Source organism: Lepus europaeus, chromosome 22, assembly GCF_033115175.1.
Source record: "Lepus europaeus isolate LE1 chromosome 22, mLepTim1.pri, whole genome shotgun sequence".
Classification (NCBI taxonomy): Eukaryota; Metazoa; Chordata; class Mammalia; order Lagomorpha; family Leporidae; genus Lepus; species Lepus europaeus.
In genome coordinates this window covers 23,789,237-23,814,180 of record NC_084848.1, presented here as the reverse complement: position 1 = coordinate 23,814,180, position 24,944 = coordinate 23,789,237, and the positions used below count along the sequence as shown (strand labels likewise).

The following is a 24,944-nucleotide window of genomic DNA, read 5'->3' as shown; positions in this document are numbered from 1 at the left end:
GCCCCTGTTTTTGTTGTTTGAAGATTGCTTTAACTCTCCAAATTCATACCTATCTGGAACCTGGAATCTAAAGTGAGGTCTTAGCAGATGTAATCAGCTAAATTAACGTGAGGTCATACTGGAATAGGGTGGACCCTTAATCCAATGGCTGTGTCCTTATGAGACCATGTGACAAAGGAGGCAAGATTCGGTGATGCAACCATGAGTCAAGGACCGCCAAAGATTGCTGGCAGTCACCAGAAGTTGGGCAGAGCGGAGGAAGAAGTCTCCCCAGGCGCCTTCAGTGGGAGGGGCACCTGCTGACACCTGGGGTTTCAGGTTCCACTGTGAGATGGTAACTTTCCGCCTGGTTTGTGAACTCTGTGGCAGCAGCGCTAGGACACTAACACAGATGTGCATCCTCAGACCAGTCACCTAGGCCAGAAAGCACGTGTGCCAGCTTGTGATTGGTCCAGCGTGGAGCAGGTGCCTGTCCTTTGACCAGCTTCCGTGACCAGGAAGGTGGGTTTGCCCTCTTTAAACTCCAGGGTTAGAGTTGGGGTAGATGTGAGGCATGGCAGGCAGCAAAGGCATAACAATGGGTAAAGGCAGACAAAACCATAGATGTCCACATCCGTGGGTGGCAGTATGGTCTTGCTGTGTAGGGCATACTGGCTGTGTGTCTTACAGATGCCATTTCTGATCCTTACAATAATTCTGCAAGGTCAGCAGATTTTACCAGAGGCCGTGAGAGGCTAAATAGTGGCCATGGTCACCTGGAAGTCACTAGGGAAGAAGCAGGACCAGCATCATTTGGACTCTGATGGCCAACCCCTGCCCCCGGAGGAAGGCTGGCTTCTGCAGGCATTAAGGGAAGGCCATGGCCTTGAGCTCTGATGTGATGAGTGTTAGGGAGTTGCCATGGGGCCCTGGTCATACCAGTGAAGTCAAATTAGCTAATATTTTGGGGTCCAGTGCTATGGCGCAGCAGGTTAAGCTGCCCCCTGCAGCTCTGGCATCCTGTGTGGGTGCTGGTTCATGTCCCAGCTGCTCCACTTCTGATCCAGCTTCTTCTAGTGTGCCTGGGAAAGTAGGATGGCCCAAGTCCAGGGACCCCTGCAACTCATATGGGCAATCTATAGGAAGCTCCTGGCTCCAGGCTTCTGCCTGGTCCTGCCCAGTCATTGTGGTCATTTGGGGAGTGAACCAGCAGATGGAAGACTTCTCTTTCTCTCTCTGTAGCTCTGACTTTCAAATTAATCAATAAATCTTTTTTAAAAATTAGCTAATAGTGTGTGTGTGTGTGTGTGTTTGCATGTTTGTATACCAACCCCCCTGACTGGTAAAAAGAGACATTGGAGGCAGAGTTGGCCAACAGTGCTGGCTGGCTGGAGGGTTCTGGACGCCATAGCCCAGGGAGGAGGGCCTGTGACTTGTGTTCCTTGGGGCTTTCCCAGAAGCACACTCCAAGGTGAGGACTCCAACACAGGCAGGTTTATGGGAAGCTCAGGAGCTGCCAACAGAGAAGAGGAGGCAGCTGGTGGCCGTGCTGTTCCACCAGCAGCTGCCACCGGTGGAGGAAGCTTAATAGAGTAGGCAATGGGCCAGACATGGCCTAGACCCTTCCCACCTGAGGACCGAGGGAGAGGGTGGGGTGTGCGTGTGCCGGCTTCCTGACTTCATCGTTAGTAGCTGCCCTGGGGGTGCACGCACTGGGAGGCTTCCTCCTGCAAGCCACATGGGGGCTGGAGGAAAAGGCTGCAGGGTGCTGGTGGTCTTAGCCAGCTGCTCACAGCTGCCTGCAACAGGAAGCACTCTGATTATCCAGAGAGAGGCGGAGTCAGGGCCTCAGGTCCCACAGGGAGTGTGAGGCAGAGCCAGTGCTGGCTCTGGGGCCCGGGCTCCTCACCTGGGCGTTCCACTGCTCCCTGCAAGGAGCTGGGCTTTTCCCTGCAGCTCCCGGCTTCTCAGCATTCCCGGGCGGGAGGGAAGCAGGCAGAGGAGGGGCCCTGGCAGCAGGGAACACCGTCATTCCTTTTGTCCTGGGTGTGTGTGAGGTGTTTCCAGGCACACAGCCTCATGCTGTCCTCACAGCCGCCCTCGTCCTCCTATTTCCAGACATAGAACCTGAGACTCCCGGGGGTGACCGAGCCAGGGACACAGCCATAGTGCCATGGACTTCAGGGACACACAACACTTCACATACACAGATTGCATCCCCAGGAGGCGAGTGTCCCAGGAGAAGAGAGGTCAGGGTCAAGGACGCTTTCCTGTGACCTCAGAGCAGTCTGCTGTCTCGCCTTCCAGTGCTGCATCTTAGAGCCGATCAGACGATGGCCAGGAGGTGCTGGAAGACCTGCGTGGTGAGGTTATCCGGCTTGTGTCTGTCTCACCTGTGACAGCGGTGTTCGCAGGTGCGGGCTGGCGATGGGCAGGGCCCTTCCTTCCCAGCAGGGTGAGGAGGGGGCCCCTCTCGTGCTCTCCTTGTACCTGCTTAGAGCAGGGGCCTTCCCCAGAGAGGAGTCCTCTTCTGCTGCCCCCGTCAGCTCTCACTCGCAGCTTCTACCCGATGCTCCTGCGTGGCGACAGAGGGAGGCGTGCCCTCCATGTCCAGCCGATGTATGTTCGCTGTTGAAATAATGTTTAATCTGAAAATGCTGATTCGTTTTTTATGCTGATTATGGCTAGGTCAGCTGTGGTTGCTGCTTTATTCGTGGAGCTTTAGGAGCAAGCCCACTTCCCAGGCCTGGCTCCCTGGCGATTTATGCCACGGGAGGCCCACTGCCTGCCTTCCGCCCTCCTTTTTCCCTCCCTCCGTCCCCTCCCTTCCTTCCCTTCCTAGACATTGATTGATTTAGAAAGGAAGGGTGACAGAGAGAGAGATCTCCCATCTGCTGGTTTGCTCCCCAGACGCCTGCAGCAGCCCCTGGTGGGCCAGGCTGGAGCCAGGAGCCAGGAGCTCTATGAGAATCTCCCACGTGGGTGTCAGGGACTTAAGTCTGTGACTCATCATCTGCTGCCTCCCAGGTGCATTAGTAGGAATCTGGATCAGAAGTGGAGGCAGGACTCAGCCCGGGGCACTCTGATACAAGAGGTGGGCGTCCCAAGTGGCAGCTTAGCTGCTGGGCCACAGCACCACACTCCTGCTTTGAGGAGAGCCCCGCTGTGGCCTTGCCTGTGCTGCTTCGGGATGGTACTGTGGTGACTCCCGGTGTGCGTGTGCGTGTGCAGAGCTTGGCCCCAGACAGGGTAGCCTGACTCCATGTTGAGGGCTGGACTTTGGTACGCATGCATGTGTGTGTGCGTGCGTGTGTGCGGAGTTGGGCACAGTGAGCGGCAGGGTTGCAGAATTAGGAAGTCGAAGGACTGAGACCTCCAGGGCTCTCCTTTGGCCAGTGAGGAATTAGGAATCAGCAAAGATGGGGCACGTTCTCCTAGGCTGCTCAGCTGCTTGGTGGTGGAGATGGGACTGGCTCCTGCCCTTCCTCAGAGCACAGGACTCTGCCCGAGAGGTCAGAGGGAGCGGCTGCGGGAAGCTTTACCGGGCTGATCTTACCGATCATCACCGCTCTGATGCATCTGCGGCGCCGGTCTGCCAGGTGCAGAATGAACTGCAGACATAGGAGACTTCCCGAGAGGGCGGGACAGGGTGAGAACACCACCCGCGCTGGGCCACAGGGTCAGGCCTGCTTGGAGCCTGCAAGAAGGGCGTAGAGGGAGTGGAGTCAGGGCCTTTGGAGGCGGGGAATCCTGAGCGGGGTGTTAGCGTGGTCGAGGGGAGAGAGCAGGCCGGCTGGGGAGGTCCTTTGGCAGGTGCATGGCCCGAGCTGACACGGGAGGCAGGACTCAGGATGTCATCTCCAGAGGGGGTCACCTAGGGGATGGAAGGGGCTGTGTCTCCCAGGCTGGTTTCAGTCGTTCATTGACTACAGATGGTTACTGAATGGTGTTGTGCTGCCTGGGGCAGATGTGGGGAGAGGGTGGTCCCATGGTGAGCCGGCTGCCAGCAGGCCACTTACGGTCTAGTTGACAGCTATGGACACAGCGATCAGAAAGCTGGAGCTTCAAAGACACCTGTTATGCGGGCCGTGAGGAAGTGTCCAGGGGCGCTGAGTCTGGGGGGGTCAGGTGGTCTTTCTGTGGACTCCAGGGACAGGGAGAGGGTGGTGGCTGCAGGGCAGAAGGCGTCTCTGAAAGGTGGGAGAGCAGAGGTGGCTGCATGTGGTCAGGAGGTTGCAGCTCTGTGCAGAGAACCGTGGGCTCAGTAAACAGGAGTAGAACTTACTGCACAGCAAAGATAGCCTGACATTCTCACGTGTGACCCAAGCTCAGATTCAAGGCGGAAGTGGCAAGACCTCGCGTGGGCGGGCTTGCACTGGTTCTTTGGCTGGTACCATCTCTCCTGGGCCTGGATGGGGTTGGGGGTGAGCCCTCAGCCTCCTTGGCACCTCAAAGGTCTCACATCGCCCTATATTCTGACCTCTGGGGATGCCTATCAGGCTGGGCCTTGGCGTGGGTGTCCTTGGCTTCGTACTCCACTCTGTCCAGGATCTCTGGTCCGTATCCCAGAGATCTCTGTGACAGGCAGGAACAGAGGCATGTCACCCCATGAGGCCGTAGGAGTTATTAAGATGGGAAGCGTTGAAAGATTAGATTTATGACAGCCAACGGTGGATTATGAAGAATAATTTATCAAATGTCAGTGCCTGCAGCCTACAATTTACAGAAGGTTTGCTTAAGCTGAGGGGATCTGATTGGACTGCCTCCTCCCCCACCACCAATGAATGACAGCTCTAATGGATGGCCGGCCACACAGGGTGTTTATCTGCTTTTTATTAATCATTATTATCACAACATTTCCATAGGGCCCCTCCACCCACAGCTCTTGAGGTCCCAGCACTGGGAGGCTCTGTTGGCCACCTCAGTATAACTGTAGTGCTCCCGGGAGGTGTGTCAGCCACTGTGGACCAGAGAAGGCCCCAGCTCCACTCCTCAGGAAGAGGAGAAGGCAAGCCTACCTCCTTTCCATCCATTCCTTAGGACCTACTTACTGAGCACCTGTCAGGGTCAGGCGTCTTAGCTTCGAGGCAGAACCAAAGCCCAAGTCCGTAGTGTAGACCAGGAGTGGGCATGAAGCAAGTGTCCGTGGAGGTGAACCTGCAGCTGTGTTCAATCTCTCCACGAGGGCTCAAGAACGCCGAGTGGACACGGTGGGGGCTTCTTGGAGCAGGTGGCATTGACCTGCAGTTTGGAGGATGAGTAGGGGGAGGGGAGCCTTCCGAGCAGAGGAGATGGCACGTGCAGAGGCCCTGCAGGGGGAAAGGAGGGAGTGTGCTATTGGCTGAGGCAGGGGGAGGAGATGGGGCAGGAGTGGGCGGGTCAGACCCTTGGGTTGTGTGAAGGCGTTGGTCCCTGGAGACTGGCGCAGGGGCTTAAGCAAGAAGAGTGGCATGATCACTGTCTGTTCGGAACATTCAGGCGAGCTCCATGTGGGGGATGGGTTAGAGGAGACAGGGGTCTGTTACTGTCTCTGGGTACTGGCGGGCCGTAGCTTGCACTCACTGACCAGGAGGCCAGAATCACTGACCCCAGCCAGCACTGACTCCATTGCACCACTCACTGGGCCTTAGATGAGGCCCCTGCTGCTCCTACTCCAGTGATGGGATTGGGGCGGGGGATACAATAGGTTCTATTTCAGACCCTTTGTGAGTGGCTTCACACACAGCTCTAAGAGGTTGGTAGTTTTAAAGACTTTTTTTGTTCTAATTTGAAAGGCAAAGTGACATGCAGAGAGATCTTCTCTCCACTGGCTCACTCCCCAAATGGCTGCAACAACAGGGGCTTGTGCAGGCTGAAGCCAGGAGCCTTGAACTCCATCCTCATCTATCGTGTGGGTAGCATGGGCCCAGGGGCTTGGGCCATCTTCGGCTGCTTTGCCAGGCACATTAGCAGGGAGCTGGATTGGAAGTGGAGCAGCTGGGGCCTGAACTGGTGCTCATCTGGGCTGCCAGCATTGCAGGTGGTGACAACACGCTGTGCCGCAGTGCTGGCCCTAAGAGGTTTTTATTTTTTATTTATTTATTTTTTAATTTATTTATTTGAAAGTCAGATTTACAGAGAGAAAGAAAGGGAGAAACAAAGGAGAGAAAGGTCTTCCATCTGCTGGTTCACTCCCCAGATGGCTGCAATGGCTGGGGCTGGGCCAGGCGAAGCCATGAGCCAAGAGTTTCTTCCAGGTCTCCCACATGGGTAGCAGGAGCCCAAGCACTTATGCCATCTTCCACTGCTTTTCCCAAGCAGTTAGCAGGAAGCTGGAGCAGCCGAGACACGAACCCGAGGCCATATGGGAGGCCTGCATCGCAGGCAGTGGCTATACTTGCTATGCCACGACCTCGGCCCCATAGAAATCTTTATATAAGCAGTGTACAGAGGAGGAATACATAAGCATTGTGTAAACATTGTACAGTGAGAAAAGGGTTGGTGTAACTTGGCCAGGTCGGCACATCGTGGAGCCAGGATCTGAACGGGCCAGTCTGGCCCAGGGCTGTGTGGATCACTGTGCTTTGCTGCCTCTCAGCTCCACCTATCCTGAGCAGCTGCTGTGCAACCCCAGGGAGAGCGTGCTCACAGCACCCTGGGGTGTGGCTGCCCCTGGCTTCTTGCTTCTCTGCCTGGGAAGAGCGGCTTGGTCTCACCTGGGAGGTCCTTGGCAGCGCCACGTGGGTAGTTACCCGGTGCCTGGAGACTCTCCACCGTTGGTCACAGTTGGCGCCGTGCCTGCCTCCATGTGGGAACTTAGAGACGAGTGCTTTCTGGGGCCGACCTGGGGTTCTGCCGCCGGCCCCTCATCTGCCCAGCTTGGCAGTAGCAGGAGCCAGTGACTCTGCAGAACTGACAGTTCGATCCTTCGAACCTGGGAGAGAACACAGACTCCCTGCAAGACAAGGTCTACGCGTCCTCGAGCTGTTATTGCTGTTATTATTTTTATTATCACAAATTGCTCTGAGTGGGAGGTGCAGGGCGAGGGCACTCCCACCTGGGGGCAGGGCAGCTGCTGAGCGGGGCTGAGGCCCAGCCTGGCGCTGGAGCCTTGTCTTTTGCTCCGGTCACCCAGGGTCTGCGAGGTCACACTCGAGGCCAGACTGTCCCTGCCACAGCGGGTACAGCAGCTGTGTGTGCAAGGCCGGCTGTGATGCAGGTGCGTTCTTCAGAGGGGCTGCTGCCTTCCGAGGGCTCCTCCTGGCCCGTGTCCCCAGCGCGGTTTCTCTCACTGAAGGGCCAGCAGTAAATATTTGTTGACTGATGGGCTGGGCTGAGAAATGGCAAATTGATTTCATCTCAGGCGTTCATTCAGGTCAGTTGGTGGCTGCCTGCAGCTCTGTGCGGACAAGCGATTCCAGGGCATCATCCGAGCCCAGCAGGAATGAGTGCTGTGATTGATTAGTGATGTCTGGCATGCTTTTGCTTGGGGTCTATGACTTAGCTATTGCTGAATAATAAATTACCCCCAACCGTTAATGGCTTAAAACAACACACATTTGTTGTCTTAAGGCGTCTGCGGGTCAGAAATTTGGGAGCAGCTTAAGGATGGCTCTGGCTCAGTGCATTAGCTGGCGTTCTCCAGGGAGACCCCTTGGGGGTGTATATGGTGTCGGGAGGTGGGTTGGTGTTGGTGGCAGCTGAGAAGTCGTCAGCAAGCTGGAGACCCCGGGGGGCAGGAGTGTGGCCCAGTCCAAGTGCAAAGCCTCGGCACCAAGGAAGCTGAGGCCCAAAGACCCGAAAACCCAGGCGGCCGCGGGTCTGCGTCCTGGAGACCAAAGAGGAGGAGCCTGGATTGTTGTTTAGTCACATGTCTATTTTCATTTATTTTAAAGGCAGAGAGACAGAGCTAGAGACAGGTAGACAGACAGACAGACACCGAGAGAGCTTCCATCTGCTGCGTTACTCCCTCAGATGCCTGTAATTGTGACGGCTGGGCCAGGCCAAAGCCAGGAGCCTGGAATACGACCCAAATCTCCCATGAAGGAGGCAGCGCCTGCCGCCTCCTGGGGTGAGCATTAGGAGGAAGCCGGAGTTGCAAGTGGAGCCAGGACTCCAACCCAGGCACTCCGGTTTGGATGTGTGTGTCCCAGGCAGTATCTTAGCTGCTGTATAAGATGCGGGCTCTGAGCTTGGAGTTCTGACGCCCAAGGGGAGGAGCCAGAGAAGGCCCTGGCTCCAGGAGAGGGGAAGTCCTTTTCTTTTTGTTTTGTTTTGTTTGTACCCCCAGTGTCTCCCTCCTCCCTGCGCCACCAGCACGCTGAGGGCAGCAGCTCTTCCCCACTGGGTTTCCTGACTCCTGCCAGTCTCTCGTGGGAACATCCTCGCACACACACCCAGAGGGATGCTTTTCCTGGTCTCTGTGTCCCTTAGCCTGGTCACATGTCAGCATCGTCACACCCGGGATCTCTCAGGGTGCAGGCAAGGAGCTAGCCAGGGTTGGAGTCACAGGAGTGCCTGGCTGGTGGGAGGCTCTCTGATGGCAGTGGCCCTGGCTCCCCTCCACAGGCTGTGGGAGGGTCCTTGGTACATGGCAGGGACAGAGGGGAGAGGGGGTCACAGTGGCTTTTGTGACTTATTCTTGGAAGTTGTACACTGTTACTTCCTCCATGTGCTGTCTCTTAGGAGTGGGTCCTCGGTTCCAATTTGCATACCAGGGGAGGGGCATGGACTCCCACAGGTTAAGCCACTGCTTGTGATGCCAGTATTCGATACTAGAGTGCCAGTTTGAGTCCCAGCTGCTCCACTTGTGATACAATTTCCTGCTAATGAGCTTGGGAAAGCAGCAAAAGATGGATCAAGTGCTTGGGCCGCTGCGTCCACATATGGGAGACTGAGTTGGAGTTCTTGGCTCTTGGCTTCAGCCTGGCCCAGCCCTGGCCATTGCAGCCATGTGGGGAGTGAACCAGCAGATGGAAGATTGCTCTCTCTGTCTCTCTCTCCAAATAAATCTCTAAAAAACCTTGCCTTGGGGATATGAGAGTGTGTGTCCCGCCTATCTGCTCTCCTGATCCAATGTTCACAAGGGTGGGAAATATCCGGCTTGAGGACTGTATAAGGCCCGGAGAATCATTTGTTTTGGCCCAGCCAAGACAATCTCAGGAGGGACCGGAAATCCAGTAAATCTATACAAGGCTAATTTTTTAAGTTGATAATTTTTAAAATTTGATTTTAAAAAATATTTATTTTTTATTTATTTGAAAGGCAGAGTTAGATAGGAAGAGAGTCAGAGAGAGGGAGAGCTCTTCATTCCACTGGCTCACTCTCCAAATGGCCACAATGGCTGGGGCTGGGCCAGGCCGAAGCCAGGAGCTTGGAGTTTCTTCAGGGTCTTCCACTTGGGTGGCAGGGATCCAAGCACTTGGATCAGAAGTGGAGGAACCAGATCTCAAACGGGCACCCATATGGGATGCTAGTGTCACGGGTGGAGGCCACACGCTGACCCCTGGTTGATAATTTTGTGTGACTTGTGAATGATGTTATTCATATCCACTGGCCCCTGGCAGGCAAAAGGTTCACAACCCCTGTTGGAAGACACAGGAATGAGCCTGCAGAGGTGGGGTGTGAACCAAATGTGTGTGAGCGAGAGGGGCAGGTATGGGGAGTGGGCTGGTAGGGTAACCATGGGGTGTAGTAGGGGTGCCTTGGGCGGGTCCCTGGGAAATGGTGCCGAGGGGAGGGTTCCAAGCAGAGGGTGTGAGAGGTGGTGGCAGGTGTGCTACCCAAGGTGGTTGTTGCATGTTGCACAGGCCTTGTTGGCTCGAGCTGGGTGTGTGGATGGCAGTGGGTAAGGTTCACTCTCACCACTTCCATAAGCACAGACAGAGATGTGTGCATGACCGCGGGCTCCAGTGCGTGACAGCTGGCACCCAGCCAGGCCTGAGGTGGGCCACGGGGAGACTTTGAAAGGCAGAAGCCGTTGGCTGCTGATGCCATGGTAACCTGCGCCGAGCGGCTCCTGCTCAGGTGCCCTGGGCAGTCTCCCCAGCTCCTGAGTGGAAGCTGCCTGGCCTTGCACCTAGACCTTGTTTTGCCTGCGTCAGGCAGGCCCCCGTTTTCCTCAGGAGCTGGGCAGTTTGAGGTTCGTGAGATGCGTTATCAAAATGGTAATGACATTTCTACACCCAAAAGTGGGCTGCTGTGATGGGTGGGGACAACAGGATGGAACGTTTGCAATTGGGCCTTAGTGGAAAAATCTGGGCCTTGTCCTGTGCCGTGACTGGTGAGCCCATTGCTGCGGGGGCCCAAGGCTAGCAGGCTGCAGACGCCCACGGGGCTGGCCGAGACACCCAGGGAGACCTCCGCAGGCGTCACACTGTGGCTTTTCCAGGAGAGCCGGTCACCTTTGAGCTGAAGAACAGCCCTGGACAGCCTTGGCTTTCTGGAAACATTGGCTCTAAGTTGGCTTCCTGGGAACCTGCACAACTGCCTGCCCAGCTGGATAGAAGGTTCTGGAAATTCTGTCTCTGCCCTGGGACTCGCATGAGAGGTCACTCAGTCTCCTAATTTGCAGACCCCTGCAGAAGTCGAGACTTAACTGTCCCGTCTGAAGCGTCTGGGGATGGCACACTTCTTGCTCCTCTGATGTTTTTCTGCTTACAGGAAGACAAACATCCCCTCCCCATTTAACACACACACACACACACACACATACACACACGCACACACACACAACTAGATAAACCTAGAGAAACTTTTTTTCTCTGTTGTTTTTCCTTTTCTGGAAAGGGACATGGAAGCTGTTGAATCATGGGGTCATTGGGCTGACCATAATTGAAAATCACATAACCAATCATTTGTTTGGGGCCAGCACTGTGGCATAGCGAGTAAAGCCACTGCCTGCAGTGCCAGCATCCTCTATGGGCGCCGGTTCAAGACCCAGCTGCTCCACTTCCGATCCAGCTCTCTGCTGTGGCCTGGGAAAGCAGTGGAGGATGCCCAAGTCCTTGGGCCCCTGCACCTACACGGAAGCCTGGACGAGGCTTTGGGACAGCTCAGCCATTGCAGCTATTTGGGGAATGAGCCAGAGGATGAAAGACCTCTCTCTCTCTCTCTCTCTCTCTCTACCTCTGCCTCTCTGTAACTCTACTTTTCAAATAAATAAATAAATAAATACATCTTTTTTAAAGAATGCAATTTTTTGACTTAATTGATTTTGCTGCCAGACCCAGAAAGAAAAAAAGGAAGAGGGCAAAGAAAGCAAGGCTCAGGCATGGTGCGAGTTTGTCCGAGTGGAGGCAGCGGAGGGCCCAGCCCGAATGCAGTGCTGCTGGAGCTGGGGCATGTTTGCCCGAATGGTGTTCTGCTGGACACCCGGGGTAGCCAGGCCTGCGCCGGACAGGGTACAATTCAGCTGTAGGCATGGGGCTATTTTCCTTACTCTCTAGCAGCATAAAGTACTTCCACTGAATGTTTTGATTCAAGGTTCCATTTAGAGATACTTTATTCCTATTTAATTACAGGCTGCAGCACCAATCTTTAATTACCTTTTTTATAAGGCAGCTAGGAGCATCCTCTAGCGATCAGTTATCGTGTGTGTGTGTGTGTGGGCCTGCATGTGTGTGTGCACGTGTGTGTGTGCATGCTCATCCAAGCACAGGCGGGCGTGGGCATGCGACTTGCTTCCAGAGAGGGAGATAGGCTGGCTGCAGGGACACTGTGTAGGGGGGAGGGCATCTGCTTGACGGGTCTCCCGTCTAGGGGGGCCTCCTTGTTCTCGTGTTTGTCTTGGCTGTCGCTGACACAATGGGGGATTTGGGTGAGTGCTCACCACTGGGCCTGGTGCAGGGTGCTGAGTTGGCAGCTGGGCTTGGGTGGTGTCTTGGGCTCCCTTGGCGGGGGCAGGGAATTGTGGGAGGCCTCCTTCCTGTCCCCTAGGTGTGTGATGAGCCAGACTCTGTGACCCCGGAGATTAGAATCTGCTGGCCTGGCTTTCTCCTTCCTCTACCTGCCGTGTGATGCTCTTGGCAGCTCCTCTGGCCACACAGCCCAGCAGTGCCGTGTCACTCTCCGGTTGCAGTGACTCTGCAATGTCCCTGCAGTGACCGTGGTTTGAAGACTGCTTGTTCTGCCCAGACAGTGAGCAGGTGTTCCTGGGAGCCCGGCTGAGGCTTCTGGTAGGGAGTGAGGGCAGGTGACCCCTAAGTCTCTGCAGCAGGAAGATTGGGCCGTTCCAGCTGCCAGGGAGGTGAGGGCCTGTGGTCACACTCTGGTCCAGAATCGCTGTCCTTGGCACTGTTTCTGGAACCAGCAGAGGGCTTCCACAGGGCCTGGTGTTGATGTCATTGTGCAGAGACCGGGAGCACTGCTGAAGGTCCACCTTCCCTTCTGTTCCTGGATCCCCATCCCAGCAAGAGGTGGGGGTGGGGTGGGGGGTGATGAACTCGGGCTCACTGAGCCTCTTGGGCAATCCTGGGCTTCACACGCGTGAAGCCTTTCATTTATCCTGGCAGGGCCCTGCGAATGGACTGTGTCAGTCAGAGCCCCTTCAGCTGTGTGTGACATAAAGCTTAAACTGGGAGAATCAGGGGGCAGGTACTCAGGTATGGCCAGGGGCTCAGCCATCATGATCAGGATTTGCACCTCCTCTCTCGGCTCTACAGTGTGGCTCTTAGCAGCTCCAGCTCCTGTAGGCTTCTCTGCCCAAGTTGTGCAGAAGGAATCTCTTCTTCTACAGTTCAAAGGAAAGCAAAACCATTGAATCTGATTGGGCCAGATGGTCTGTTATGAACCAATCAGAGTGGCCAGAGGCACTCAGAGTTCTGATTGGCCAAGCTGGAGTTTCCCACCCACCAGGGAGTAACAGGTGGACACTGTCTGGATAAACCCCACACCTGATGTGTACTTTGAGTATTTTGGAATGTTACACATTTGAGGAGAGAGGGAGTGGGAAGGTCTGGCATTTCAAGGGGAAGAAAAGTGAATCCTGTTCTCCAGCAGAGAGGATGGTGGGTCCAGCCATTTAGCAAACACCTGTTTGGCAGTGACTAGATCCAGCCTCGTCATGGGTGCAGGGACTCCGGAGGGAACAGAACAAAACTCCTGCCCACGTGGAGCTGATGTCCTCATGGGGTTTTTAGGGTGATAGTCCTGGTCCTCTTTCATCCCAAGCCCAGGTTCAGGGTGTTCTGGGGCTGAGAGACCCCAGGTGATGAGAAGGAGTCTTGCCCTCAGGAAGCCTAGAATCATCAAAGAAGGGAAAAGACAGGTGCATTGTTGGGAGCACCTGGGACTTCGGTATGGGAGAAAGAAAGATCGATGAGGAAGCAGGGACTGGGAAAGCCAATCCCATACTTGCTTCTCATGTCAGAGATGCGTCGGCCCCTCCCAGCACGTCCTGTGCCTTTGGCCTCTGTGGAACCTTGGTGGACAGAATGGAGTTGAGTGCAAGCGACAAGGATGATGGCAGGGATGGAGGGAGCGATTCACGAGTTGGGATCGGCAGGGTCATGTGCAGCCTTGCAAACAGGGAAGGGACAGTGGCCGGGGCCCATGGGACTTCTGAGGTTTGGGGAAAGGAAAAGGGCTGAGGAGCAGGACCAAGGGGCTGCTACAGGAGGAAAGACAGGGGCAGGAAGGGGTGTGGACTGAGGAGAGCCTGGGGGGTGCGGCAGGAGGGGAGGCGTGTGAGTGGTTATGTGGACAGCTGTCCCTGAGGATGCTGACCTCCACGGGCACTCATGTCCCTTGTGTACTACACGTGGTGTTTGTATGAAACCTGTGAGTCTTCCCATGTACTGTGTGTCATCTCCAGATGACAGATAACCAGTACAGTGCCAGTGCTCTGCAAATACTTGTTGTACGGTGTTGTGTACAACATACGGACAGGAAAGCAAGTCCGTACATGTGCAGTACCCATGCAGTTGACTCAGAGGCTGTTGGGCCTGAATCAGAGGGCAGACCTTATACATGTGCATGTGTGTGTGCATGTGTGTGCGTGTGTGCATGTGTGTGAATCTTCGGACTGTGAGGAATCATGAGGCTAGATAGAGGCTTACAGAAATGGAGAAGATTTGAATTTCAACCTTGGCTAATCTTGGAAAAGGCATCTGGGGCCCTTCCTCCCATCTAGAAGTGGACCATGTAGCTGTGACCACTGGAGTCAGAAGGAGTTTCTCCTCCAGGGCAATGGATATGGAGTATCTAAGGGGGGAGGGGGGAGGAGGAAGGAAGGAGAAGAAGGAAGGGAGAGGACTGTATTTTCCACTCCACACAGAGAGAAAGCGAGGTGCAGAGAGGGTAGGGGAGGATGCCCCTCTGGGGGGCATCATGGCTGAGCTGTGACAGGGTTCTAGCCCTGGGGTCTCTGCAGGGCTGGCCAGGCTGGGATGGGCTCCGGGACCACCTCTCTGAGGCTGCCGCTTGGGCAGAGATTACAGGCAGTTGTTGGGTTTGGAGCTGGCCCAGGTTCTTTGAGCTCCTCTGGATGGTGGAATTGGACCATCTTCCATCTGGTCCTTGTTGTGGGCTGGCCTGGGCCCATGTCCTGTTGACTTTTTTTTTTTTTTGACAGGCAGAGTGGGCAGTGTGAGAGAGAGACAGAGAGAAAGGTCTTCCTTTTTGCCGTTGGTTCACCCTCCAATGGCTGCCATGGCCGGCGTGCTGCGGCCGGTGCACCACGCCGATCCCAAGGCAGGAGCCAGGTGCTTCTTCTGGTCTCCCATGGGGTGCAGGGCCCAAGCACCCGGGCCATCCTCCACTGCACTCCCTGGCCACAGCAGAGAGCTGGCCTGGAAGAGGGGCAACCGGGATAGAATCCGGCGCCCCGACCGGGACTAGAACCCGGTGTGCCGGCGCCGCAAGGCGGAGGATTAGCCTACCTGTCGACTTTTAATCATCTGTCTGTGAGAACCCAGGAGGCACACTGGGGAGTGATTAAATGGGCTCCAGATGCAGTTCTGAATGTTCTGGGTGCACCTCTTGGCCTCTCATGGAGGTTTCCAGAGCCCGTGTGCTCTCAACTGAGGACATGCCCTCTGTGTGCCTGACCTGGGTCTCCACAGAGGCAGTGGGCCGAGGCGAGGCCCTGGGCTGGGGAGCAGCTGAGCAACAGGAAATCTCTCCTGGACCCTGGGCGGCCCTGACTCTGGGCCATCGTCCCAGCCCCTCCTGCTGCCCTGGGCCGTCTTCTGAAGTGTGCTGTCCTCTCTCCACTCCTGACAGATCCAGGACTTGTTCGTGAGCTTTGAGGACACCCCTCTGGGGGCGGCCTCCTTGGCCCAGGTCCACAAGGCGGTGCTGCGCGACGGGCGGACGGTGGCCGTGAAGGTGCAGCACCCAAAGGTGCAGGCGCAGAGCTCCAAGGACCTTCTCCTGATGGAGGTGAGAGCCACCCTTCCTCCTTGCTTCATCCTCAGTCTGCGTTTCCCTGGGATGTAGACATTCTCCGTGGACCTGGCTCAGACGGGCAGGTGGTGTGAGGTCCTCAGAGCAGCAGAGTAGGAGACAGAACAGGGACTGCAACAGGGGAACGCCATGGCAGCGCTGCAGCCACAGGGTCCCCATATTATGGGGATGTAGGGGGGGGACTTACCAGACCCTACTTTGTCCCTGGGAACTGTCTGTGGTGGTCTCCAAACAGGCTGAGCTGCTGCTGGGCCCAAGGACACTCCGCCCCCCTCCTAGGGAGCGTCCTGTTAAGTGGGGGTGACAGCTATGTCAACAGCCAGTCCCAGCAGGGGTACTGGAGCTCTGTCATAGAGAACGGTGCCAGCAAAGTGCCCTGGAGCCCTGGTTTGAATGGATGGGGGTATGGCAGGAGATGCGGTTTTTTATTTATTTGAGAAACAGAGAGAGAGAGAGAAGAGAGAGAGAGAGAGGAAGCAAGTGAGAGTTCCCCCTTCCACTGGTTTCCTTCCCAAATGCCTGCAGTGGCTGGGGAGCCAGGAACTGGAAACACTGTCCAGGTTTCCCATGTGGGTGGCAGTGACCAACTACCCAGCCCCAGGGTGTGCATCAGCAGGAAGCTGGAATTGGGAGCAGAGTCAGGACCTGAACCCAGGCCGACATGGGATACGGATGTCCTGCCAGCATCTTGATGCTGTGCCGAGCCCCATCCCAGGAGGTGATGTTGGAGGGAATGGAGTGAACTTTTGAGGAGCCCGCGAGGGTGGGACAGGGGAAGCGCCACCCTGCTCGGGGTGTGCCAGGAGAGCGGGTCCAGGTGGTGCCAGGCTGGGAGGGTGGAGTGGCAAGCATGCTCGTCCTCCAGGCTCAAGTGTGGAAGAGCACACCTTGTCAGCGCTCAGTACACGCGAGACTGCATCCAAACATTTGTGGGAAATGGATTTAAAAGATAAGTTTATTTTTGTGTCAAAAATGTGAAAGCCATGTACATAAGGGGTCTTCAAAAAATGCATGGAAGATGCGTGCCATGAAAAAAACAAAACGATGCCCCTTTCCACGAAATTTTTGAAACGCACGTGTGTCTGTGGGGCTGAGCAGATCTGATTTCCTCCTGTGTAGTCAGTGGGGAACCTTGGGAGCCTTCTAATCAGGGCTGTCATGATCAGTTGTGCATTAGAAATAAAAATTTCAGCCGGCGCCGCAGCTCACTAGGCTAATCCTCCGCCTTGCGGCGCCGGCACACCGGGTTCTAGTCCTGGTCGGGGCACCGATCCTGTCCTGGTTGCCCCTCTTCCAGGCCAGCTCTCTGCTGTGGCCAGGGAGTGCAGTGGAGGATGGCCCGGGTGCTTGGGCCCTGCACCCCATGGAGACCAGGAGAAGCACCTGGCTCCTGCCATCGGATCAGCGCGGTGCGCTGGCCGCAGCGCGCCAGCCGCGGCAGCCATTGGAGGGTGAACCAACGGCAAAAGGAAGACCTTTCTCTCTGTCTCTCTCTCTCACTGTCCACTCTGCCTGTCAAAAAAAAAAAAAAAAAAAAGAAATAAAAATTTCTTGGCGGCAGGGTGCGAAGGCAGAGGGACTGTGGCCTGGAGACTAGCGAGGGGCTGCTGCCCTGTGCAGGACAGCAATGCTGACTGGGGCGGACCCCAGGGGGGCTCCCACTTCACTTGGGGAGGCGTCAGGGGCAGTGGGATTGAGGAGGAGGAGACGGGAACACCTCTGAGGATTCTGGCTCCAATGATGACATTTGGGCGCCTTTGACCAGGGGTATCAGTCACAGTCCAGGCAGGCCAAAAACAGTGTGCTTGAAGAGCTTCAGACACACGGCGCTTAAAACAGTAAGTGGGCCTGACAACAGACGGGGGTGCTGGGTCGGCAGTCCACGGCGGGGCAGGGGACAAGGAGGAGAGGTGGATTTTACGATTTCAGGAGCCGGGAGCACCTGGTGGAAGCTGGAACCCTACTGAACTTGCCTGACGGTGGGACCCGGATCCCAGATACAGGCCTGGGAGTTGTAGGTGCTGTTGGAGTTGCGGGTGCTGTTGGAGGCAGAGAGTTTTTCACCTCCTCCCGGTCCCTGGTATTTCAGTCATGTTGCTCAGTGGCCAAATCTAGCTGGAAGTGAGTGGGCAACAGAGCAAGTGGGAAACATAGCTTCTTCCAGGAGTACGGAGTTGGTCTTGGAGCTGAGTGACAGGTGAGGGAGCAGCCTTGCGGTGTGAGGTATTGCTGCCAGTAATTTTGGATAGGGATGTCTGTGTCAGTCTGGGGTTTGGATTGGGATTTGGATTCAGGATTTGTGAGCCAGGAAACTCAAGGTAGTGGAACTGGACGAATGGTTGCGATGACTGGGGAAGGTGTCTGTAGATACATGGGAACGAGGGGCAGGCTGAGGAGCATCCTGACATGAGGAGTGAGCCCGAGGGTTCAGTTCATGGAGGGGGTTGAGAAGGCGTGGCCAGAGAGATGGGAGGAGAGCCAGGTGAGAGCCAGCGCAGTGTCCGCCCCTGATGACGCATCAGGAGCCTTCTCAGAACTCAGTGGCTTCAGACAACAGCCGGGTGCTTTGCTTGTGAACCTGCGCTTGGAGAAGCGGGTCTGTTTCGTGCAGCAGTAGCTGCAGTGGCTCAGCTAGGGGCCAGAGGGACCACGCCCAAGGAGGCTCACTCCTGTGGTTAGCAGTTGGAGCTGGCCGGTGTGTCTGGGAGCTCAGCTGAGAACCCGCGCCAGGGCCTTCGTGTGGCTGTTTGGGCTTCCTCACAGCGTGGTGGCTGGGTTCTAAGAGCAAGCACACCCAGAGAATCAGGCTGGACGGGCATCACTGTCTATACCCTAGCCCCCCGAGCCAGATAGCATTGCCTTTTCCTTGCTGGTGAAGCAGTCAGCTCGGGGGTGGGCAAACAGACTCTCCCTCCTAACGGACTGGCAGGTCTAGAAGTGTTTCAAAATGGGGACCTTGTTGCAGTCATTTTGGGAAATCCTGTCAGAGTTCCTCAACGTTGGCAAACAGGAGGTGAAATTAGTGACGCCCTGAAAGGGATATTTTGGATTTGGATTTGGGTTTGGTGAGGCAACGTTGCAGAGGGGTAAGAATCAAGACCTGAGAAGTGGAGACACGTAATGGCAAATAGTAAACCACGGGAGGTTGGGGAGAGTTAGGGTAGTGGTTAGAGCGAGCGGAGGATTAAGTGCCAGGGCCGCTGGAGCAGGCTTGCAGCTGATGGAGAAGGGGTGGGGGAGGGTGGAGCATCAGCAGAGAGGAATTCCGAGGTCAAGGCCAAGAGGAGCTTCAGGAGGTGGGTGCTGGAACACAGGGGGAAGCGTCAGCCTTTGTGACCAGAGGAAGGCGGCAGGGCTGGGTACAGATGAGCGTGTGGGGCAGAGCGGGAGGAGGGCTGGGCAGTGGAGTGTGTGCCTACCTGATAGCCTCTGTTTGCTGTGTGCAGTGGGAGGCAGGACCATCTGGCCAGCATCAGGGTGGGGGGTGGCGGTGGAGGCCCCAGGGAGGTGAAGGTTTGGAGTAGCTGCCAAGCGCGCTGGGCACGGCAGCAGGTTACCAAGTGGCACCGTGCGCTTGGTGTTTCCGCAGCACCCGTCAGTGAGCACGGAGCAGCCGTGGCCAGCTGTGGACTGAGCCTCCCTGGGTTTCCTGGTCACTGTCGATTCAGACAGGAATCTGCCTCATTGCGACAGTGCCTTGGGGCCCACAGGGGCCGGGAGGACAGCAGTCCCTTCTGTTCAGAGCTTCGCTGGCCTCCTAAGTACTGGTGGCCGTGAGGTCAATAGCAATAATAACAGTAATAGAGAGTTGGCATTGTCCTCGCTGAGAGACGAGTCAGACGCTTTTCTTGGGAAGCACGGCCCAGCGGGCCGTGTGCAGAGTACAGAACAGCTTCTTGGCCATGGCTGAGACAGTGCTGGGGCTGCGGCCCTGCTCACAGCCCCTGAGAGAGCAGCGGGGAGCGGGCCTGAAGCCCCCACCCTCGTTGCAGGAGCAGCGTCGCTGGGGCCGCGCCTTCTCCTGGGCTTGGTCTTGGGTGTGAAAGCCCTACCCCGGTACTGTTCCCTGCTGCACAACCCAGAAGAGCCCATCTGGGAAGCCCGTTCTGTTTGGTACTTGAAACATGTAGTATGTTTTTCTGAGACCCCTGGTGTCTTGGTTTTAGGAGTGATGATCCCAAAATGGTGCCCAGGAGTCCATGGTGCCACAGAGGTTTCTAGGGGACATCAGGGCTCGGAGCAAAGAGGAAGCAAAGCTGCCTTTCTGTGCTGCCTTCTGTGTTCTTTAGGCCAGTCCCAGGCATCATGTGCACCTAGGCTTCTCTCCCACTATTGCCCCCTCTACCCCCAGGCCTGTGACTGATCATAGCCTGGTTTTGAGGGGAAGGCAATCTGATTAAAGTAATTCTCACTAACAAGAGAGTGACTGATAGATTCAACCTTTAGATATATATGTTTTCAGAGGTGATCTTGTAAATCCAAACATATATGTGGGATCTTCAGAAAGTTCATGGAGGGGCCAGCGTTGTGGTGTAGTACCTCTGGACAGCCTCTGGTAAAGCTACTGCCTGTGATGGCGGCATCCCAATTGGGCACTGGTTCAAATCCCAGCTGCTCCACTTCCAATCCAGCTCCCTGCTAATGCACCTGGGAGAGCAGCAGAGGATGGCTGAAGTCCTTGGGGGCCTGTACCCATGTGGCAGACCTAGAAGAAGCTCCTGGCTTCTGGCTTCAAACTGGTCCATTTCCGGCCATTGCAGCCATTTGGGGAGTGAACCAGCAGATGGAAGATCTTTGTCTCTGTGTGTCTCTCCTTTTCAGTTGGTAAACTCTGCCTTTCAAATAAATAAATCTTAAAAAAAAGTATTGACAAGAAAAGTGTACGAAAAATACATATTATGAGAAAACTGCAAGCATTTCACATTTTTTGGCACCAAAATAAGTTTTTTATTTCATTTTCCTTGAACTTTTGGAAGCACTTTTATATTTACTGTAAGGATATAAAGAGAGGGCTCTAGGAGTGAGATTTTTGAGAGTGAAGAGGTGGGGCTGGCTGGTTGTATCAGGATGCTTTTGGTTGAAGGAATCAGAAACTCCCCCTGAAGTGGTACAGGTAATAGTAACCCCTGTTATCTCCCGTGTCAGGGCGTCTGGAAGTTGGGTCTGCTGTTGCAAGGCTGGTTGATCACGTGCCTCACTGTGGCTGGGAGGAACCCACGGTTTTTCTGCTTTCACCCCGCCATCTCCACTTCCAGTTTGTCCTCCTAAGTTGGTATCCATCATGGGCCCCAAACAGTTGCGCAGTTGCTGCTGCCCTACAGAGATGGCATCCAGGTGCCCCGTCTTTCCCCTCATATCCCTGTCAAAAAGGAGTTCCCTAGCAGACTTCCCTTCTTCTTTTTTTTTGACAGGCAGAGTGGATAGTGAGAGAGAGAGACAGAGAGAAAGGTCTTCCTTTTTGCCGTGGGTTCACCCTCCAATGGCCGCTGCAGCTGGCACGCTGCGGCCGGCGCATCGCGCTGATCCGAAGCCAGGAGCCAGGTGCTTCTCCTGGTCTCCCATGTGGATGCAGGGCCCAAGCACTTGGGCCATCCTCCACTGCACTCCTGGGCCATAGCAGAGAGCTGGCCTGGAAGAGGGGCAACCGGGATAGAATCCGGCGCCCCAACCGGGACTAGAACCCAGTGTGCCGGCGCCGCAAGGCAGAGGATTAGCCTGTTAAGCCACAGCACTGGCCCCCTTCATTTCTTACCAGAAGTAGTGCCCATACCTACCTCAGCCGCGGCAAGAGAAAAGAGGCTGCCTTGCTTGGCGTGGCTTAGCACAGTCGTGGTTTGCCTCCTTGGGCTAGGGCCTGCCTCCTTGCAGGACATGAGGGATGCACAGAATTGGGGTTCTCGTAGCCAGGAAGGTGAGGGAGGTGGCTGCTGGGCCACCCTCGTGGTTTGCATCTCGGGGCTAGACTGTCGAATGATGGCAGAGGAGTGGGGGTTGACTCTGTTGGTGTCTGATGAACCTGATGGTGTTTGTGACTTTGCACAAAAGAGCCAGGCACAGCCAAGGATGCTTTTCAGCTTTGTCATCATCACCTGATACTGTCGCCTTCATCGTTGGGGCAACTCTACTTCTAGATGCACTGCCAGTGACTCTTATTGATTTGCCCGGCTGTCCAGAGGCAGACTAATTGAGCCCAGAGATTGGAACAGTGATTCAGCAGGAAGGGGTGAACAGACGAGGCACAGGCCCTCCCTCGGCTGGCTTTGCAACACTTCTTTCTGCCCCAAGGCGTGGGAGCCGGGTGGGCCGCGTCCCACTGCCATTTTCACTGCTTGAGACGGCGCAGGACGCAGATGGTCTGTGAGCCAGAGAGGAGAGGCTGTCTCCCCCAGGTTCCATCACTCCCAGTCACCCCTTCGGCCTCACTGATGGCGAACACCTTCCTGCTCTGTCACCCCCTAGGGAATCGCCCTCGTGCCCATGTACTCCCGTCCCCAAGGCGCTGTGCTTGGTTGGGGTGGAAACAACTCTTGGGCCCAAGTGCCAGGGCCTGATCCACTGCTGGATGTCGCCTGGCCCATCCCCAGGGTCTCTAAAAGTAAGGCCCTGGGGATGGTCATGATTTTGACTTTTTTCCAGCGGCGTTTCAGTGCGTGCTGTCTGTCATCTTGTTTCTTTTCTAAATGTGTTGATTGAACAGTGGGTGGCTGGGTATTGTTTGTGTTGGCACGGACTCTGACGGCTGATTTTATTTTTAAAATGTATATATAAAATATTGAGACAAAGGCGATGCTGTGGAAGCTGCTGTTCGCCCGATAATTCTGTGTTCTGAAAAGCTTGCACCTTAATAACTTATCAGGACAAAGATAAACGCCGTGAACGCCAAGCTGTTTACATCCCTGTGAACTGATTTTCGATCCTTGTCGAACATCCATTTTTACTGGTTCAGATCAGTGCAGCAGTCCTATTTAGTGTGCTAGTTTTCCACAGAGCATTATTTCTTTTGTAATATTTAATAACTTGATAACAGGAGCTGGTGTTCAGTTGCATTTTACAGTGTGCAGAACTCTTTTTCTGCCTTATCTCCAGCTTCCTATGGTACTGCCCCGTATTGCGTCACATGAGGCGAGGAAGAACCCAGCCAGACCCTCGTTTGACACTAACAGACCATGTGACTTTAAAAAGTGCTTTAATCTCCTGGAATGAGAGCATGTATACAGAGCGCCTTGTAATGCAGTGCCTGGCATGTATGAGGTACTTAGTAATGATAATTTCCATTTTTTTTTTGCTATCATAAGTAAAAATCAGTTTTGAAACTTCTATGAGAGTCTCCATTTTTCCATTATATTTCTGTGTGGCCTGCAATTGATTTTCCTCTGGTGAGCTAATGACTGTACAGGAAAAAAGCTGATTTTTTTTTTTTACCTTGAAGGAAGTATTAATTATTGAATATAATATGATTAATTCATGAAAGTCCAGATTAAATCAAGAAATCTCAGGCAGGGGCTGGTGTTGTGCACGGTGAGTTAAGCTGCCACCTGTAACTCTGACATCCCATATTGGAGCGCCAGTTTGAGTATTGGCTGCTCCACTTCTGATTCAGCTCCCTGCCAATGTGCCTGGGAAAGCAGCTTAGGATGGCCCAAGTGCTTGGGCCCCTGCCACCCACACTGGAGACCTGGAAGAAGCTCCTGGCTCCTGGCTTCCGATGAGGCCAGGTGGGAAGTGAACCAGTGGGTAGATCTTTCTCTGTGTGTGTGTGTGTCTCTGTGTGTGTCTCTCTCTCCTCCCTCTCCCCATCACTTTGTCTTTCAAACAAATAAATACATCTTTAAGGGGAAAAAAAAACACTCTCAGGCATTCTGAGACTATACTTCTTCAAAATTCTGAGTTAATCCCTTTTCCCACTGAAATCTCAGAACCAGGAAACTGTATTTCAGCGACAGAGGAGAAGACCAAACCTTTTAGAACCCGTCTGTTCCTTCGTCTGCGTCCCCTCATTCATTCCTGGGCAGAGTCAGCAGCACCTGCTGAGTTAGTGGAGTTTGTGCTCAGTGTGGATGAAATCCGTGGCTGTTTCTGAGAAGTCACACATCGGGAGAAAAATCGAAGAGGCCGCCTGGACACGACACCTGTTTTGTTTTAGTTGATTGTGTCTGTTGTCAAAAGGAAAACAGGAGAATCTCCTTGTGGGGGGTGGGGGGGGCTCCTAACGGGGTTGAGGGAAAGGGGAGGTGAAATGAAGGCATTGTGTCTTACACTCCTCAGCCGAGAAAGTTGGCAGCAGCTCCAAACCTCTTGGGCCAGGACGCGGATCTGGGGACTGGGGAACCCCCTGCGTTATATGCATCTGTTCTGGCTTTATCACTGCTGTCTGGTTTTCGAATCAGGGGTGATGGCCTCTGCTGAAGTTCAGACTCATGGACTTCCCTTCACAGCGGCAGCTGGTTTCAAGGTGCCTGAGAGCCTACTTCTCTGCGGTTTCACGGGCCACAGTCTCAGTTCCCGTGGCCAGCTGGGGCAGAGAGAGAGAGAGAGAGAGAGAGAGAGAGGGAGTGAGAGGCAGGCCTCATTCACACGCCTGTCAGCACACTGCTATTATTTTATGGAGCTATTGCTGTCAGTCATTTTGCGGGGCCTCATTTATGATTTAAACGTGTAGGTACAGGAAGAAGCGCAGTGTACACAGCATAGGGCTTGGTCCCCAGTGTGGTTGCGGGCAGGCGTGAGTTCGGGGCCTTGGGCTGTATCCCCAACACATCATTCGAGAGGGACCCATACACCCAGGGCAGTGATTGGCCACTCACACAATGCTGTGGCAGCCAGCTTTATGGGTAAAGTTTTTCAAGTTATTAATTAGGTTGCTCTAATTAGTTGTTAGCAATGAAAATCAAATCTGTGACTTCTTATGATTAATGGCATTAGCTATGAATACTAACCGATAGGATTAGTAGTGACTAATTGAATCATTGATTAGCAACAGAAAAATCTTTAATGGGCTTTTCAGTGCTGTTGGGATACTAATGATAATTAAAAATCTCACAAACAGCAGTGACACACGATAGTGGTGAGGGATTTTTGTTGCAGTGGTCTGCACTAGGTCACAGGCAGTTCCCTGTGGGTACCCGTATCTGGCCCAGGCTCGACAGTAAATGCTAATGCTTCAGTGTGCCCCTTCTCCCCTGGCATTTAGTCTGGGACTGAACACCGTGCAGCTTTCTTTGCCTCTTTGGAGCCCAGAGAGTGGGATTCAGTGTGTTTGATGCCGTGTGCGCTCTCTGCCGGGGCCTGGCTGCGTCGTTTCTGTCTCCTGTGCACCTGCCCTGCCCCCTCTGATGTGGCAGCTGGGTTGTCTCAGGTGCCTGATGGGATGCAGTGGCCGCAGGCTGCCCCGTCTGGGTGCCCAGGTCTCCCAGGCGCGGCTTGGGCCTCTTGGTTGCCGCGTCGCCCTTCTTGTTTTGTGTGACACAAACAGAAACAGAACTAAATCGATTGTCATAAGGTCACAGGTCTGGCCCAGGAGAGACTAGACAAGACTGAAAAGAAATTAGACTGCCGCCTAACATAATTAAAAGGGGTTTTGG

General features: G+C 54.7%; 1 protein-coding gene across 4 annotated transcripts in view; it reads left to right on the top strand.

Annotated features, from left to right (window-relative positions):
* Positions 1–24,944, top strand: part of ADCK1 (aarF domain containing kinase 1) — a 135,738-nt gene that overhangs the window by 76,452 nt on the left and 34,342 nt on the right. For 3 of the 4 annotated variants that reach the window (XR_009864820.1, XM_062181549.1, XM_062181551.1), the window contains one exon: positions 15,181–15,339. The exons of the other annotated variant lie outside the window; for it this stretch is intronic. Coding sequence is in view for 2 of the 3 variants with exons in the window: in XM_062181549.1 (XP_062037533.1) it covers positions 15,181–15,339 (159 nt within the window). In the remaining variant the exon portion in view is untranslated. The remainder of the gene's footprint in view (positions 1–15,180; positions 15,340–24,944) is intronic. 4 annotated transcript variants of the gene reach the window in all.